General features: G+C 63.6%; 1 protein-coding gene across 3 annotated transcripts in view; it reads left to right on the top strand.

Moving 5' to 3' along the window:
- The window catches only part of EHMT1 (euchromatic histone lysine methyltransferase 1), a 99,463-nt gene extending 84,882 nt beyond the window's left edge, over positions 1–14,581 (top strand). For all 3 annotated transcript variants that reach the window (XM_053918436.2, XM_053918433.2, XM_053918440.2), the window contains exons 17-27: positions 24–125; positions 1,172–1,276; positions 4,356–4,510; positions 5,285–5,452; positions 5,646–5,790; positions 6,396–6,473; positions 7,364–7,479; positions 8,514–8,600; positions 8,985–9,063; positions 13,071–13,246; positions 13,406–14,581. In XM_053918436.2, the coding sequence (XP_053774411.1) occupies positions 24–125; positions 1,172–1,276; positions 4,356–4,510; positions 5,285–5,452; positions 5,646–5,790; positions 6,396–6,473; positions 7,364–7,479; positions 8,514–8,600; positions 8,985–9,063; positions 13,071–13,246; positions 13,406–13,583 (1,389 nt within the window). In that variant the 3' untranslated portion in view covers positions 13,584–14,581. The remainder of the gene's footprint in view (positions 1–23; positions 126–1,171; positions 1,277–4,355; positions 4,511–5,284; positions 5,453–5,645; positions 5,791–6,395; positions 6,474–7,363; positions 7,480–8,513; positions 8,601–8,984; positions 9,064–13,070; positions 13,247–13,405) is intronic.
- Positions 14,582–17,507: the final 2,926 nt, after the last annotated feature.

Here is a 17,507-nt window from a genome sequence, read left to right as displayed (position 1 = left end):
ACCTGATGGTCTTTGTGTTGCAGGATGCAGAGGGCTCCACCTGTTTGCACCTGGCCGCCAAGAAGGGCCACTATGATGTGGTACAGTATCTGCTTTCAAACGGACAGATGGACGTCAACTGCCAGGTGAAGCCATGCCCTTTGCTTCCTGGCCCCGCCCCTCCCAGGGCCCCTCTGCCCCCACCTGCTCACAGCTGCTCTGCACACTAGTCCCCTTGGCCATCTCTGCCCTGCGGCCTGGGGGCTCAGTGGTGTCTGTGCTGAGATGCCACCCCCCGAGTAGGCCCCCAGTTCCCTGTGTACCCTGTCTTCCCTCCCAGCACTGGGCATGGGCTGTTTCCGCCGCCTCCCGTGTGTGCCAGCCATTGCCCACCTCTCCGTGCCCTGCAGCTGCTGCCTCTCGGCGCGGCATGTTGTGCCAGGCAGTGCCTGACACCACGGAGGGCTCCCTGCCCGCTCCTGGGCCCTCCGCAGGCTGCCCTGCCTCCCTCTCTTGCTGCCACCCTAGTGCTCTTGCTGTGGCATTACAGGCCGTCTCAGTACCCCTTCCAGTTAGTTTTCCGTTTCCCACCGGATGGGGCTTGTTTCTCCCTGGGGCTGGGGTGGCTCTGCGAGGCCGGCTTGTGTCCTCTCTGCCACGTTTCCAGCGCCTGGTGGTGCCTGCCATCGGCCTGCAGGGCCTGTTGCTTCAGTCATGAGGCTGCAAGTTGCTGGGAACTGGGGCACCGGGGGTGCAGAGTTGCTCTGGGGGGCCAGGCCCTGGTCCTTGCCTCCTGCATACCTACCCTTCTCGGGGGTGAAAAGTGTGACCTGGGCCCTGAGGGAGGATTCGGGCTCAGGGTGGAACTACAGGAAGCCAGCCGGTCAGTGCCACCGTTGCCCCAAGAGGGAGCTGGCCCGGTGTTCTGCGCCCTCCGTCCCGTCTGCCCTGGTGCCTAGATACCTGTCCACGTGCAGCGCACGGCTGGCGCTCTGGCTCTGTGCTCAGCTCCTGTCATGGGCACCGAGGGGTCGGCAGCCTCTGTGCCTGCGGCGCCTCCACCAGCCAGACCCCGGGGTCCGGGGCTTGGGCCTGGCTGCCACCTGGCCACCCTGCAGGCCCGACAGCGGCTGTTCTCACCATCATCTCCAGGAGCTGGACGAGCTTCTAGTTCTCTCTCTCTCGAAACCAGGATGACGGTGGCTGGACGCCCATGATTTGGGCCACTGAGTACAAGCATGTGGACCTGGTGAAGCTGCTGCTGGCCAAGGGCTCCGACATCAACATCCGGGACAATGTGAGTGTCCCAGCGCTGGGCCCATCCGGCCCCACACGGCCTGCGGTTCCGTGGTGGGTTTTTGTGTTGGCCAGCTGGTGGTCGTAACTCCAGAGGCACATCCAAAGTGTGGCCCCGTCACCAAGCCCCCGGTCTGAGATTAGGACCTGAGGGGGAGGAGCAGATGGAGGCCGGGCCTGGGTTTCTGGCTGATCTAAGGCCCTGGACCCATGGTTGGTTTGTAGGCGAAGTGTGTCTGTCCAGGAACGGGGGTGGGGCTGTGGTCACAGCCCTCCAGCTGCTCTGTCACCTGGGGCTGTTTGGGGCCAGGTGACAGCAGTAGGCAGGGCTGATCAGCTCAAAGCCTTGTTTACTAGAACGACTTCAGGGGCCACCAGCCTGGTTAGGTGGGGGCGCGGGAATGTGTGGGGTTGTCCCTGTGGAGGGCTGGGGCTTGCGGGGCTGGTGGGGTGGGGGTGTGGGGGGGGGGGCGGTGTGGGATTGTCCCTGTGGAGGGCTGGGGCTTGCGGGGCAGGCAGACGTGCTGTGGCTGTGTCCACCTTCACAGAGTCACCAAAGCCTTCAGTGGACAGTGTGACCACAGACTCATCCAATGATGACAAGCCAAGAGCACAGGCTCGGCTGACATGGAGCCCTCTGCAAGCCTGCGGCCCAACCCCGAGGGTCTGCGGCGGGGGTTGGGGCACGAGGGCCAGGGGGGGCTGCGGCAATGCGTGAGGATGACGATGGGGTCGTGAGAGTGGCTGACACACTGCAGGGGAGTTTGGATGAGGGTCAGCAGAAGGGGCTGCAGTGGCCACTGCAGAGAGGCACCAGCCCCTCTGCTTCACTGTCACTGGCCTCCAGGTGTGGCCCACAGCGCAGAGTCGCAGCTGTGACCTCAGGCTGGATAGACAACCGCTCACGCAGATGTCGCAGCGGGAGGACCGGGAGGGGCAGCGCCAGCCCCCACATCCCTTGCTGTGGCTCCAGGGCTGGTCGTGGGTGGGGGTTCTGGCCTCGGAAGCACTGAGTAGGTCATGTGTCTGTTTTTACATTACGAGATGACTTCGCCTTAACAGCTTTCTCGGCCTCTCATTGGCCAGCGGCACGATTCAAAGTGCACGGGGTGGGAAAGCGCCAGCCCAGAAGCCCCCACAAGGCCGGTGGTGACCCTCACTTCCTCCCAGAAAGCTCCTCCTGCCACCAGGTGGACGTGTTTGCCCACTGAATGTCTGCAGACATGGGCCCAGACCCGGGGCGTGCTGAGCCCCTCTGGACGTCTGAGCCCCTCCTTTCCGCCCGCAGGCCGGGGAGCCCGTGGGCCTCTGTGTGGCCCACGCTGTTGCGCCTCCCGGGTGTGGTGTGCAGTCGCCGGCTAGGATGGGTGTGTGTCAGCTCTCCTAGGAAACTGCCCAACTGCTGTCCCAGCCGACTTCTTCCCCCATTGTGAGCCCCGTCTCTGTGCCTGCCAGGCACCGCGGGTCAGCCCTGGCCTCTGGCTCGGGTTTACTGCGCCGCCTCTTGGCTCTCTTGAGTGGCCAGAGCGAGTGTGTGTTCTGGCACACATCCTCTCTGGCACAGGCGTGGGCTTCACTGACCCCACGTCCCACGGACCTGCCCTTGTCATATCTGTGGTCACGGGTGTCACGAGAGGGGGTGTGAGGTGTGGATGGGTGTTCGGCTGTCCCGGCACCTTCACTCGGGGATCCCCCTTCCTCCAGAGGTGACTTGGCCCCGTTGTCGACAGCCATCCGGCCCCGAGTGCAGGTCAGCCCCAGGCTCTGTCTTCTGGCCACTACGTGTCACTTGGCTGGTCCTCTCAGCTGGGAGGTGACCTGGCTGGTGCTTCCTGTCCATCTTGGCTGGCGGCGGAGGTGCCAGCGTGCTCTCTACTGTGTGGCCAGGCCAGCTGCCACCACACAGGTGGGCCGCGAGAGTGGGGGCCTGGTTATGAGTTCACACACTGTTCTGGTGAAAAGAAGAGAAAGGGGCTCCCGAGGAAACCGCGTTTTGCTCAGGAGCTCGCAGGCGTGAGGAGGGCAGAAGCCAGAGGCAAGACCGGGGAGAGCACGTCTGAGGGCCGTGTCCAGGAACGGAAGCCCAGGCCGGACTCGCTTTCAGAGCACACCCCGCTAACAGCAGGTGGCTCTGGAGTTCTGGGTGCGACAGAGCAGGGTCTCAGAGACCTGGGTGGGTGGCCCCTGCTGGCGAGGACAAGGACACAGCCCTACTCGGTCCCTGCTCTGCATATGTCTGCCTGAAGCTCACTGGGCTGAAGACAGGGAGCGCACTTCGCACAGAGTCGGGGCAGGTGGTGAGAGAACCCTGTGTGGAAAGGCACTGGGTGCCTGCCCGGACCTGGGCGTGCAAAGCCCTCACCCCCAGGTGGCACAGCAGGAACCAGGACTCGGGGGTCCAGGAGGCCGAGACTCCTGCTGCAGTTCCTGAGGGATGGATGGAGCAGAAAGCCCTTTGTGGGCTGTAGAGTTTGTGCCTTGGAGCAGACAGCCCTGTCTGCGGGCGGAGCTGAGATGTCCACCAGCCTGGTGTTCAGAGGGAGACGTGGGCAAGCTCAGCCAGCGTGGGGGCCCTGCTGCACGATGGGGTCGGCGGGGCAGCTGCCAGGTCAGCCAGGCGCTGGGCACCGTGCTCCTGGCCTCGTCCTCTCCCAGCATCGGGAGGGAGGTTCTGTCCCCTCAGGTCCTCGCCGAGGTCGGACGCCTTCCTGTGTGTGTTGTCTCTCCCCTCTCACGTCAGCCGTTCCTATGCCCTTCCCGGTGAACACGCTGTGACAGCCACAGAGCCTCTAGCTGTTCCCGCACTTGAGGCTTTCATTTTACAGGGGCTTCTACGAAGCAAAATTTAACTTAATCAGAGTTGTCTAGTTTTTTCCAGTCTTACACAGGTGTTACCCTGTCCTGTGATTATCAGGTCCATTCCAAAGCGAACAAGACAGTTAACAGCAGATAGCAGCCCCTGTGAGCGTGGCAGTGTGTGTCTCTGGTGGTCTGGTGCCGGGTGATTGAGGGGAAAGCGAACAACAACGGAGGGGCGCCACTGGGGCCCTGCCCCCACCCTCACACCCCGCCCCCCGCAGGAGGAGAACATCTGTCTGCACTGGGCCGCCTTCTCGGGCTGTGTGGACATCGCCGAGATCCTGCTGGCTGCCAGGTGCGACCTGCACGCCGTGAACATCCACGGGGACTCGCCGCTGCACATCGCCGCCAGGGAGGACCGCTACGCCTGTGTGGTGTGAGTGCCCACGGGCTCCCGGGTCTGTGGCCAGCGGGGGCACTTGCGGTTAAGGCGGCCACTGTGAAAGAGCCCTGGGCATCTCGGTTGAATGTGGCCGAGGGGGCAGCCCTCAGGGGAGCCCTGTGGGAGCAGTGTCCCGCAGGGCGGGCAGCAGGGTTGGTGCTGGCTACACGGAGCCCTCTGCTTCCTGAAGCCTCCTCCCACATCACACACACCTGGGTATGGCCCCTGTGCTCATCAGCAGGACCTCAGGCGACCTGCGTCACCTGGGAGTGAGGGGAGGTCCCTGGGGTGGGGCACACCCCTCACCTGAGGACTGGGCAGCTCAAGTGCAGTGGGTGTGTTGGTAGGCGGCCCCTGGACAGGGAGAGCTCACAGCAGCACTGTGCCTGCCCCATCTGGTTCTGACCCAGACCAGGCCTGCAGCTCGGCCTATGGGTGCACGGCCGTGGAGCGTGCGTTCCCGCTGTCCCCACTGCCGCCCTGTTCACCCACGGGTGCACTGTGTGGACACGCCAAGTGCTTCTCACCCTCCTCCTGACCAGACAACAGCAGTGTCCGTGGACAGTGGTGGGCGGGGATAGGAGCTGGGTTCTCGGTGGTGCGGGAGGGCCAGCCTGTGCGGGAGTGCCAGCCAGTGATCGCGTCCATCTCAGGATGAGGACTCAGGTTCTCGGTGTTTGTACCGGTCGTAGTCACTTCACGAACCTCGTCTCCCTGCCTTCTGAGTCACGGTCCGAATGTTCTGTCGGCTCTCGGTTTTCCTCGTAGCCTCTTTCTTTCTCGGGACTCAGATGTCAACCTGAAAAACAAGGAGGGGGAGACGCCGCTGCAGTGCGCGAGCCTCAACTCTCAGGTGTGGAGCGCACTGCAGATGAGCAAGGCGCTGCAGGACTCGGCCCCGGACAGGCCGGTCCCCGTGGAGAGGACCGTGAGCAGGTGCGCAGCGCTCGGGACCCAGGCGGCCCTGTCGCCAGTCGTGGACGAGGGGGAAGTGAGGGTCCGAGACGAGAGCTTCTTGCTAAGTGGCGACACCCCAGCTAAAGTGCAGGCCCCACCCCTGGGCTCGGTGGTGGCCCGTGGGTCCCCTGCCCCAGTTGGAGCAAAGGTGACACCCCCTTTCCTGTGGCAGGGACATTGCTCGCGGCTACGAGCGGATCCCCATTCCCTGCGTCAATGCCGTGGACAGTGAGCCAAGCCCCAGCAACTACAAATATGTCTCCCAGAACTGCGTGACGTCCCCCATGAACATCGACAGGAACATCACCCACCTGCAGGTCGGCGGCGGCGGGAGGTGGTCCTGTCCTCTTGGGACAGCAGTGGGGCCAAGGGTACCTAGAGGACCCAGTGCTCTGGTGGCCGCCTCCCACTGAGAGCCAGAAGCAGGCACAGGTCCCTCTAGAAAGTGCAGCCCGGGTCTCTGGCCCCCAAAAGCAGAGCTGAGCGTCCCCAGTGAGTGGCGATTCCAGGGACCGTGGAGGGACAGGAGACTGTGCCGTGCGCCAAGGGCCCAGCCCTGCACCCACGACCGCCCCTCCCTGCACGGACTCGTCAGACGCAGGCTGTCCCCACACCCTCGGCAGGGCTGGGGCCCCGACCTGGCCTTTCCCACAGAGCATCTTCAGTGTGGCCCTGCCTGCTCGTCCCGCCCGCCTCTCCTGGGGGTCCCCGCCCAGCTCCCCTGCCTGCACACGCTTCTTTCCGGGAGCTTGCACTACCTCTGGGACCCTAGAAAAGCTGTCGAGAGATCCCGCCTCTCCGCCCCTGACCATCGCTTTCAGAAAGCGCGTGGCCAGTGAAAGCCAGGCTGAGCTGGGTGGGGGGAGGGGAGGGCAGTGCCCTCGTGACCGTGGCCTCACGCGCTGCCCCGCTGTCCCCGCAGTACTGCGTGTGCACCGACGACTGCTCCTCCAGCACCTGCATGTGCGGCCAGCTCAGCATGCGCTGCTGGTATGACAAGGTGAGCGTCCCCTCCGGGCTGTGGGGTGAGTCCGCTCTCGGGGCAGACGGCGCAGCGGTGCCCCCTCCTGTTGCAAGGCCGTCCGAGCCGGCCATGGCAAGGAGCAGCTGCTGGAGAGGCGGGTGTGGGAAGGATCAGGGAGGAGCAGCAGACAGGATGGGGAAGGACTGTGGGGACAGAGCCAGCTGTCCTCCAGCTGGGGAGTGGCCACGTCCAGGGAGTAGGCAGAGGGGCCGTTGCTGAGCTGGCCTGGAAGCAGCGGAGCAGAGGAGGGGAGCAGGGCGCCCACGGCCCATGCCCGCAGTCAGGGCCCTGAGCGCCCTTGGTCTTGGGAGCTCCGAGCTGCCTGGTGGGGGCAGTGGGGGTGCAGGCTGCGAGTGGAGGCCGAGGGCAGACGAGTCTCTCCAGAGTCAGCTTCAGAGGAGAGGGTGCGTGAGTGTGGGGACCGGTCCTGTGGTGTCCAAGTGCTTGTTACGGTGAGAGGCTGTGGCGTCGTGGGTGCGGTTGGGGGGCTCACACCCTGTAACGTGTGTGATGTGGAGCTCGGCCCCTGCGAGAGGGTGAGATGGAGGTTCTAGGAAAGTTCAGCTGTTCAGAGCAGCGTCTGAAGCCACTGGGGCCGCAGACTCAGCACCCTTGACCCTGGTGCATTGCCCTGTGGCTCTGCCGCCCAGGGGTCACACAGGAGGGCAAGTTTCTAGGGGTTTGCGGGGCTCAGGCTGGGGGCTCTGCGGAGTCCGGGGGCTCTGCAAGGGGGCGGAGGGGGCAGGGCCAGGTGTCCAGGTTCCCCCCCCCCCTGCACAGACTGCTGGCAGGAGGTGGGTCCAGGGCGGCGTGTCGCTGTCCGGCGGGCACGTGCATGCAGGGCCCTGACAGTGTGTCTGCCCCAGGACGGCCGGCTGCTCCCCGAGTTCAACATGGCAGAGCCGCCCTTGCTGTTCGAGTGTAACCACGCCTGCGCCTGCTGGAGGACCTGCCGCAACCGCGTAGTGCAGAACGGCCTGCGGTGAGCGGCCTGAGCCCCGGGTGGGGCCACGGGCGGTGGTTCAAAAAGGACGACCAGGGTGTCGAGGTGTCTGAGTCTTGTGTCCGTCACCTGCATGTGTTTAGGGGGTGCGTGCACGTGGGGACCGACTTTGAGCCCTTGTCCTCCAAGAGGACCAAACAGCCTTGGTCAGAAGAGCTGAAAGCAGAGGGGCAGGCTTGGCCTAGTGTGACTGCGTCCCCACGCTCACACCCCCGCTGTTAGAACTGGTTCTGTGTGGGGCTGGCGGCACCCCCAAACACCCTGTGCACCCTGAGATTCTCTGGTGGCGTTTCTGGTACAGACCTCCCAAGCAGCGTGGACCCCTCGTCCCCAAGTCACAGCAATGGCTTCCTGGCCTCCAGCAGTGCCCCCTGCCCGCCAGAGCCAGGCCCAGACCCCGTGTCCTGGTCCGAACCCCCCCTGCTGCATGGGCCCCTCTGGACTAGAAGGGGCTGCGCGCACCAGCTGAGCAGAGCTAGTTCCACGGTGTCGCAGGCTTGTCAGCCTCCGTTCCGCAGACCACTGTGACTGTTCCTCGTTCCTCTGCCGCCTCCGTGTGTGGCAGAAAGTCCTTTGGGGAGAGGGCAGACATGCCTGTTGCCTGCAGGGACCCCTGGACATGTGGATGGGCAGGTGGGGTGCCCGTGGCTCTTGGGGCCAGGGAGAGCCCCACGCCCATCCCGCTGCCTAGCCGACCCACAGTGCAGCTTGCGGTCGGTGGAAGCATAGTTCCTTTGGGACTCACTGCAACCCAGTGGCTCGGCCCAAGGTGGTCTCCATGTCACAGATGAGGAAACTGAGGCGCAGAGCGGGCCAGGGTCTGTGTTCCGCGTGCTGACAGGTGACTGCTGAGGAGTGAAGACCACGGGTGCTGTAGGTCACTCAGGCTCACTCCTGGGCCGTGTGGGACGATGGAAAGCATTTGCGGCGGTGGCTACTGTCTGGGGTGTTGGGCGCTGAGGGCCATGGCTGTGGCCCTGGCCATGGCTGTGAGCACAGGCCCTGTTTTCCAGGACAAGGCTGCAGCTCTACCGGACACAGAGCATGGGCTGGGGCGTGCGGTCCCTGCAGGACATCCCCGTGGGCACTTTCGTCTGCGAGTAAGTGGGTGCCCGAGGGGCCCAGGCTGCTGTGGGGCTGGGCGAGGTGGGCGCAGGCGAGCACCCTGCGGGTGCGGGGCCCCAGGCTTTGCAGGAAGGTGCTCCCGAGCACCAGGCCTGTCCCGGCTCTCCCTGTACTCCCTCCCCGCTGCTGCCTCACTAGAGGTACCGCGATCCACACCAGTGACGTCTGGGCAGGGTCTTCGGGACCCTGGTGATCAGACACTAGGGCTTCTGTGTCCCTGTCTCCTGCAGCCTAAGCTAAGTTCCACCTCAGCCACCGGCTGGTCTCACTGGTGCGGCCACAGCTGTTGGGGCCGCGTCACGGCTCCCACACGCTCATTGTGCCGTCACACAGGCGACACCCGTCTCCCGTCCTCGCAGGTATGTGGGCGAGCTCATCTCCGACTCCGAGGCTGACGTCCGGGAGGAAGACTCTTACCTCTTTGATCTGGACAACAAGGTAGTGCGTTCTGAGGGCTTGGGCGCCCAGAGCCAGCTGCCACTGAGCCTGGGGGACACGTCTGTCCTGGCAGCCCCTTCCAGCGCTGGCCTCCCTGTGCTCAGAGCCTGGAGGCCGTCCTCATTGGGACCCCTAACCCCGGACAGTGTCAGCCCTGTTCTCTGAACCCAAGCCTGTCATCCTGGGGTGCAGCCTGCAGCCACCAGGAGGGGGCCTGTGTGTGGGACCCGCAGAGCAGCAGGAGCCTTATGTGAGGGGGGAGGGCAGGTGTGGTGTGTGTGCACGCGTGTGCGTGTCCCTGGTCACCCTCCTGGGAGCTGGGACCGCAGCTGCCCTGTCAGCATGCAGCCTAGCCCCCGCCCCCAGGGTCTTCCGGTCACTGCCCGTGGGCGTACAGCTCAGGGCAGCTGGGGAAGTGGGGCTTTCTGCGTAGGACTCACCCGTCGGCTGGGGTGCAGCGTGTGATGCCGTCCCACCAACCCGGCCCAGCCCTGCGCGCACGTGTGTGTGTGTGTGTGTGTGTGTGTGTGTGTGTGAGAGAGAGAGAGAGAGAGAGAGAGAGAGAGAGAGAGAGAGACGGGCCTCCCCAGAGAGGCCGGGCTCTCCGGGTTTCCCCTGCCGGCCGCGCACCTCCTGTTGCGGGTGGGCATGTCACCCCAGGATGGCGGGCCGGACCTGGTCCTTGGCTCCCCCCCCGCCCCGTGCCCCTGGCGTGTGCATGTGTTGGCGTGTGCATGTGTCGGCGTGTGCTGGCTGCAGGAGGTGGACAGTGTTCGGTGACATTGGTGTCGAGCAGATGTCCCTCGGCGGCTTGTTTGCTTCCTCTTGAGGCCTTCTAGCCGGGCAGTTCCTTCTCTGACTGTGGCCTGACCGACCTCCACATGTGCCGATGCTGGGGGTCTGTGGCCGAGCCCCGTGCGCACAGTGGGCCGGCTGCGTCCCAGAAGCTGCCCTCTGCCGCCCACGTGTACACGCCATCGTCTGCTGGACTCACCACCACTGGCTGGGAAGGTGGTCCCCCCGCCCCTGGCAGGGTGTGCGTGTGTGCTAGGCCCTGCCCTCCGTGGGCCGTCCTGGTGCCCCAAGCTCCTGTGAGGCTGCGCGCCTCTCGGCAGACTCTGTGAGCCCCAGGGCTGGGACAGGGCAGCGGCAGGTCACAGGCTGGTGGGCCACGGGGCTGCGCCCCCCCTCGCGTTTCAAGAGCTCGCGTCCGTCTTCCGCGCCCCTGAGGCGGCGTGAGGGTTTTCTCTTGCGTGTGTCTTTGGTTGGATTGTTTTTTTTTTCAGCGAGTTTTTGACTATTTGGGGGGCGATCGGCTTCGTCCTGAGTAACTTGTAAGTGTCTGGTTTCCCTTTCGACAAGTGTGCGCACCACCTGGGCGGGCGCCACTGCGCACTCGAATGTGGGGCGTTTCTGTGGCCCCCGTCCCAAGGCCCGTCCCCGGGCCCTGGTCAGCCACAGCTGTCTGCCTCCTCTGCGCGGGTTTCCTGCAGCGGTGTGTGCTCCCCCGCCGGCCGCGCACCTCGCGCCACAGGTGGGCACGGCCCCCGCTATTTCTGTACCGGAGCCCAGTGTGGGTTGTTTCTTGGTCAGAGAAACTGACAGAGCAGCACAGACGTGTGAACACGCAGTGAGGGCCTGGGGGTGGGGGCCGTGTGCACAGCGGTGGGTTAGCGAGGCCTGGAGGTGCTGTTTGTTCACAGACGGCGGCCTCCCCACCACAGGGTCTGCGCTGCGTGCAGGCTGTGACCGGAAGCTCCGCACAGACCGCAGAGGCTTTACTGCGTGAGGCACTGGGGACCCAGGGTGCAGGGAGTGCGGGCAGCCTGTCAGGTGGGAGGGGTGGAGGTCCAGAGCTGAGGACCCGCCTTTGTGCCGCCCCCCGAGCATGCATGTGCCTGGCCGGCCGCTGAGCCGTCCACGTTCACAAATCCTCTTGCTTCAAGGAGGCCTCCTACCCTGGCCTGGTGGCGGGTGGGGGAGACATGGCATCCCTGCCCACGGAGGGGTTTGGGCCTGTTTCCCTCAACACGTGTGTGCTGTCGCGGCTCGCGGGTGTTCTGCACGGGGAGTGTCTGACCAGTCACTGCCGTGTTCTTCTGATGCTCCATCTGTCCTGGCGGCCAGTGAGCCCTGCTGGGGTGAGCTCTGTGTGCGCTGCCTGGAGACCCTCCACCGGCACCTGGCCTTTTCCTCGGCGTCCTCGCTTCCCGCCGTGTGGGGACCTGCAGGGACTGAACCTGCCCTGACGTGTTCTGTGCTGGAGGGGCCGCTGGCCCTGGGCCTGTTTCTCGGGGGACGGGGCTCGGTGTGCACACTGCTGGTGTGTTGGTGCCGACACTCCCCACGCAGAGCGAACATCACGGGGTTTTCCAGCCCCTGGGAGTTCACACGCACAGCTCCCACAGCGCGAGTCCTGTCCCGTCGACTCGGCTTCGGGAGCAGCACCCGCCCGGCTTGCCCTCGCCTCTCAGCTGAGTCCATGTGTTGTAGTGGGTTTAGTTTCTGGAGTTGGGCATCTCTGTGCTTTGAGTAAAACACTCACAGGCTTCAGCAGTGAGGTCACCTGGGAACTCCATGCTCAGAGTCCTGCTCTGGCCTGGTGTCCGGGGCCGGCCACATGCCCCACTGCACAAGCCGCCTGGTGTCCATGGGGACACAGGCGATCCTCATCATGTCCCGTCCCCGCCCTTGAGGGGGCGTAGCGCCCTCCTGCCACCCGGCGCTGCCTTATCCACGCTGAGGTGCCAGGCGGTGTCTCCCTGGGGAGCCGACGCGCACGGGCGCAGACTGGGAGTTGGCTGCCCCACGCGGGGCGCTGGGGCCTGCCAGCTGCCTGGGAGCTTGTGCGCCAAGTCCCCACCTGCTTCCTGCTTCCGTGTCTCTGCTGAGACAGCAGGCCCTGAGGGTTTTGTGCTCCGAGTCATTTTGCTGGGGACCCACAGTGGCGGCCACACGCTCAGGGCAGGGACTGCGGCTCGTCTCTGCTGCTCAGGCACGTTGTCCTCCTCCGGGTCCTCTTGGGCAGCGCCTGCGTTTCTACAGCGCATCCCGTCCTCTCAGGGCGGCTTCTGTCCCTGTTCCGTCCCGGGTCAGGGTCAGGGCCAGGGCCAGGGCTAGGGCCAGGGTCAGGGTCAGGCTGTCAGGGCCTTCCCAGCCACTCTGTCTGGGTTCTGCACGCCAGCATCTCCCTGGGGCCTTGGCCTGTGCTCGGTCCAGGCATAGCGCCGCCCCTTGCCTGGCCACCCTTCTGCCCCAGCCTCTGCCCCCGCTTCCTGGGTGGTTTCCAGCTCAGAGCTGTGTCCTGCAGGTGCCTCCCTTCCTGCACAGAGGTGGAGCCTGCGTTATGGGCCTGCCCTGGATGTGGGTGGGTCTTTGAGCCCCTCCAGGAGGTGCCTCTGTCCAGGCCACACCCTCTGTGCGGGCTGGTTCTCACTTCCTTTGTGTGGCCGGGCTCTCTGCTCAGGCCTCTGGGAGACCTGTGTGCAGCTCCAGGGGTGGCTTTGCAGGACTTGGCTTCTCGCTCCCAGAACTTCCCAGAGAAACAACCTGTTGGTGAAGGGCCCTGCAGCCACATCGGGCCCCTTGCCTCTGCCTTTCTCATAGTCAGCTCAGTGTTCCTTCTCTCGGGGGGTGTGCCAGGACGGGGGTTGAGGGGTCCTAGGCCCGGGCTGCACCCGTGGGACAGCAGGGGGTGGCAGGAGTCCTATTGAGCCGTTGTGATCCCACTGTGGCATGCACGTCTCCCCCGCCCCTCGTCCCCACCCGCCCAGCTCACCCCTCTCTCTAGCCTGTCCCTCCCATCACCACCGCTTGAGGAGCCATATGGCCCTGTGTCCCCTCCCATGGCCCTGTGTCCTCTCCCGTGGTGCCCAAAGTGCCAGAGCAGGAGGGGAACCTGTCGGCTGGTGGCGTCCCCCTGACCACCCCTGGGGACGGCTGCATTCCCGCAGGGCTGCAGCCCCCGCGTCACACCGCGCCCGCTCTGGGCCGCTCTCGCCCTGCAGGACGGGGAGCTGTACTGCATCGATGCTCGCTTCTATGGGAACGTCAGCCGCTTCATCAACCACCACTGCGAGCCCAACCTGGTGCCCGTGCGGGTGTTCATGTCCCACCAGGACCTGCGCTTCCCCAGGATCGCCTTCTTCAGCACCCGCCTGATTGAGGCCGGGGAGCAGTTGGGGTAGGTGGTGCCCCCTCTGCAGCGGGGGGCTGGCCACACACACTCACACACGTGCAGCCAGACACGGGCCCTGAAACCCGGACCCAGGAGGGGCCCCCGAGACGGGGCTGAGGGACCCGTCTCCTGATCCCCGCAACCTCAGCTCTGCTGTCTCCACAGGTTCGACTACGGGCAGCGCTTCTGGGACATCAAGGGCAAGCTGTTCAGCTGCCGCTGCGGGTCCCCCAAGTGCCGGTACTCCAGCTCTGCCCTGGCCCAGCGGCAGGCCAGCGCTGCGCAGGAGGCCCAGGAGGACGGCCTGCCCGACACCAGCTCCTCCAGCACCGGTTCCCGGTGAGGCGCCACTGGGTGCCGTCCACGCTGCAGTTTAGGGGACGAGAAGTCCTCGCTTGTGGCATCCGAGGGCCACGCCAGGCGGAGGCGCTGAGCCGGGCCTGCGTGAAGAGCGGCCCCCTGGACGCTGTGGTGCGCGCTGGTGTGGCCTGTGCGTTCCTGACGGCGGCTTTGTCGTCCCCATGCTTCCCGTTGCCTCTCTGCTCCCTATGGTTCCCGTCCCACCGCTGGGCTGGTGGGCAGTGTCCAGTCGGCCCAGGCACCTCCGTTCGGCATCCACTGAAGCCACCATCACCTGCAAGCTGCTCTGTTTGACCTGCCCACCCGAGGTTCCGGTCGCTGCACATACACCGTCCCCCCACCGTCTGAGAGAGTTTGGGCCGAGCCGCCACAGGTGGAGGAAATGTGGGTTTGCTTGTAAAGAAACCCAGTGTCTGATCCTCTGGCAGACCTGCCGCACGCCGCCCCTCCCGGGAGCCCTGCCCACGGACGCCCTGCACAGCCCGCCAGGGCCGTGGCGCCGGCCCTCACTGACTTTCGAGTCCCGTGCTACGATGAGGAGTGAACCGATTAATTTTCTACCGCTACCGAACATCAGGGAGCATGAGGATAAAACACAAACCACAGACAACGGTGCTGATTCCGGTGTGGCCTCCACCCACCGTGTGAAATAAATGCCCACTGTACAAGGAGAACAAAGTGATTTTAGAATAAAACGCAGGAGACCTTTTCTAAACGGCAGTCTTGTGGTGTGAATAAACTTGCCATCGCCTTTTGTGTGGTGGCCTGCGGGTCATCCTTTTTTTTGGCAAACACTTTTTTAAATACTGTAATTAGTGCAGTAACAGTGGGGTTTTTGTGCGACTTCTAAAACATTCATAATGCAGTCATGTTTATTTTTTTCTGTTAAAATGTTTTTGACAGTTTTAAGAGCAGTCTTTTGGCTCAAGACCATTTCTTGTTCTGTTTTCAATGAAATCAATAAAAAAAGAAACACTTTAAACCTGGTTTTCGGTATGGTGTCCCGTCCCAGTGAGTTTCCCAGAACCCCTGCCCCCTGGGGACGTGGCGCTCACGGCCGCCCTCGCCCGGGCAGACTCGGGGCCCCTGCGCGTGCGCCTTTGGGGACCTGCCTGCCCGCGTGCGATTGGGACACCCGTGGCAGCACCAGGTGCGTCCCCGGAGTCGGAATCAGATCTGCGCTCAACGGTGACGCAGCCGCTCGGGCCTCTTCGGCCTTGTGCGGGACCCCCAGCCCGTGTCCTCGTGCAGGGTTGGCCTCACGGAGCAGGCCTGTGAGAACACAGCCCAGTGCTCCCTCCACACAGTCACCAGTGGTCCCCTTCCCACACCACACCCACAGCCGCCACCATGCCGGCCGGTGAGCAGCCCGTGCAGGGTCCTCGCCTGTGTCCCTCAGCCCTGTGTCGCTGCCAGGCTGGTGGCCGAGGCCTGGTGTGCGGGACCGTCCATCCCGAGTGGATAGGGCTGATGCCCCTTTCTTCAGGGCTTTGCGGGCTGCTGGCCCATCCTATGCACAGGTTGGGATAGGGGTCGACAGGTAACTGGAATCGGGACCCAGCCCACTTCAAACCTCTGGGGCATTGAGGGGGCCCTGTCACGTCAGGCCCCAGCCTTTTTAAACAGGACTCTAGAGCTTGGCTTCGAGGGGCCCGACGACTGCCCAGGGCTTAAGGGGCTCTGCAGTGCACCCCAAAGCACGCTGAAATGGGGACGTGCTCCCGGCTCCTACAGGGCACCCCCCCCCCCACCACGTGCACAGCGGCCTGTGTCAGCTCTGGGGGCACACGGCAGGCCGGTGAGGCCCGCAAGGGCAGGTCCCGGGGGGCGGCCACCAGCATGCACCTGGGATGTGGGCAGAACCCCAAGTTGCTGTTATTTCTGCACACCTCACACCTTTCTTGGCCCCAAATTCAAACAGCACAAGAACTGGAAGGAGACCATGAAACCTCTGTGAGTGCCTCCACACCGCCTGCCGGGGGGCGTGCACGTCAGGTCCTGGGCCAGAGGGTCCCCTGACTGAGGTCGGGCTCCTGGCCCCAGGTGACGGCTGCGCGGCTCAGTCCCTGCCGGCCTGTGGGTGGTGCCATGCCCAGGGACCGCGCCATGCGTGCGAGGAGGGCTGGCGCCGTACCTGCATGCATCTGGGACACCCACCAGGTGCCCATTTCTACCTCCACCAATAGGCTCCCCCCACAGCCTACGCCCAGCGTTACAGTCGCAGCTCTTTCTGATCATCTAGTGGAAATGACTCCTTACCGTGTTGTTCTGCACGGGTCGCTGGTTATTGATAGACCGAGTCTTTCTATTTATTACAGATTTGCTTTTCCTTTTGTGTGAATCGCCTTTGTGCAAAATTGTGTGTATTGTGGTTGTTGACATGTGGGAGCTCTTTGCTTGTGTGGCTCTGTGCCCAGTCCATCGAGGAAGTCACGTGGGAAGACCGCCTGGTGACTTCCATAGCATACTGCATGTACAAAGACCCCCCGCTCTGAGTTAGCACTTTCTTCCAGCTCTTGTTTTAAAGTTTAGTTCTTGAACCCAGGTGGAATTCATTTGGTGTGTGGTGTGAAATCGTATCAGTTTGAGAGGTTTTAAATGAGGTGTGAAGTCCACGCATAGCCCAGTGAGTTCTGAGAGAGTCTTCTGCCCCTGTGACATGTCCCTTCCCGGGATAGGGACTGAACCGTCACCCCAGCAGACGTCCCTTGTTCTGACTCCCGTGACCAAGGGCCTCTTTAATTTTCTCTGTTCTGCTGGTGGGCAGTGGCACCTTCTGGTGCTTTCGGTCCCATTTCCAGATGACAGGACTCTGTCGTTGTGGGCTCCCTGCCCGCGTGGGCCCCGTCCTCCCCACGGCGCCTGCTGGGGGGGGGGGTCGTGGGCGTCTCCAAATCAGGCCGCTTCTCCTGTGTTCTCGGTGCCAGTCCCTTAAAGACGCAAGAGCTTCACTATTGAGCCTCAGGCTGCAAGTTGTTCGTTTCGGGGAGAGCAGACGATTTACATTTTGACCAAGGCCAGATCTCCGTCCTGGCGTATCCTTGCCTGTCCCACTCGATATTCTCCTGTTTTCTTCAAAAGCGTCGTAGTTTTAGGGTTTAATGATCTGGCCCGTGCTCCCTCTTAAGTAGTTTCTGTGACCGGAGTGAGGTGGAGATGGGGCCTGGCTTTGCCCACCGTGGTCACCCAGTTTCTCCGAGGAGGCCCTCCTGGCTCGCTGACCTGCGCTGGAGCCCTCACTTCTCAGCAGCATCTGTCAGCATCGCCACCACGGCCCCCGCCCTCCAGCCTTGTGGCCACGGAACCCTCGGCTCGGCTCTCCCTGCCCTTCGTATAAATTTCAGAACCGGCATTTCCACTCCCACAGGAAAAGGCCGATGGAATTTTTTAAAGCTTTTAAAATCGACTTTGCCGGGATATGACTTACTGACCATGCAATGTATCCACTTCCAGCATTTCATGGGGTTTGACGTGCAGAATGTCCTTGTTTCCCCAGTAATCCCCTCGCGGGCCACCGCACAGCCCCAGGAGACGCTGACGCGCCCTTGTCATCACAGGTAAACGTTGCCTGTTCCCGAAGTTTCTGTAACTGGAACCACACAGCATATGATGTGCTCCATTGTATTTGGTTTCATTGGCTTAACATATAATTTTAAATTTTGAAACAAAAACAGAAAAACTACAGGCGCAGTACATAGCCCTTTTTCTCTGAGAACTGCCAACTCCGTGTCCCCACCCCCCAGGACTCGACACAGCCGCCAGCTCGGGGTGGCGCGGCTGCAGCCCTGTGTTGGGGCCTCCTCAGGCGTCTGCCAGCCACGTGTCTGTGCCCTTCACACTGCCGACGGTGACGCGGTGTCCTTGCAGAGGCCATCTTGTTTGCAGTGGATGCTCTGGGCCCAGCCCC

The sequence above is a fragment of the Desmodus rotundus genome, chromosome 1, assembly GCF_022682495.2.
Source record: "Desmodus rotundus isolate HL8 chromosome 1, HLdesRot8A.1, whole genome shotgun sequence".
Classification (NCBI taxonomy): domain Eukaryota; kingdom Metazoa; phylum Chordata; class Mammalia; order Chiroptera; family Phyllostomidae; genus Desmodus; species Desmodus rotundus.
This window is presented reverse-complemented; position numbering and strand designations above follow the sequence as displayed.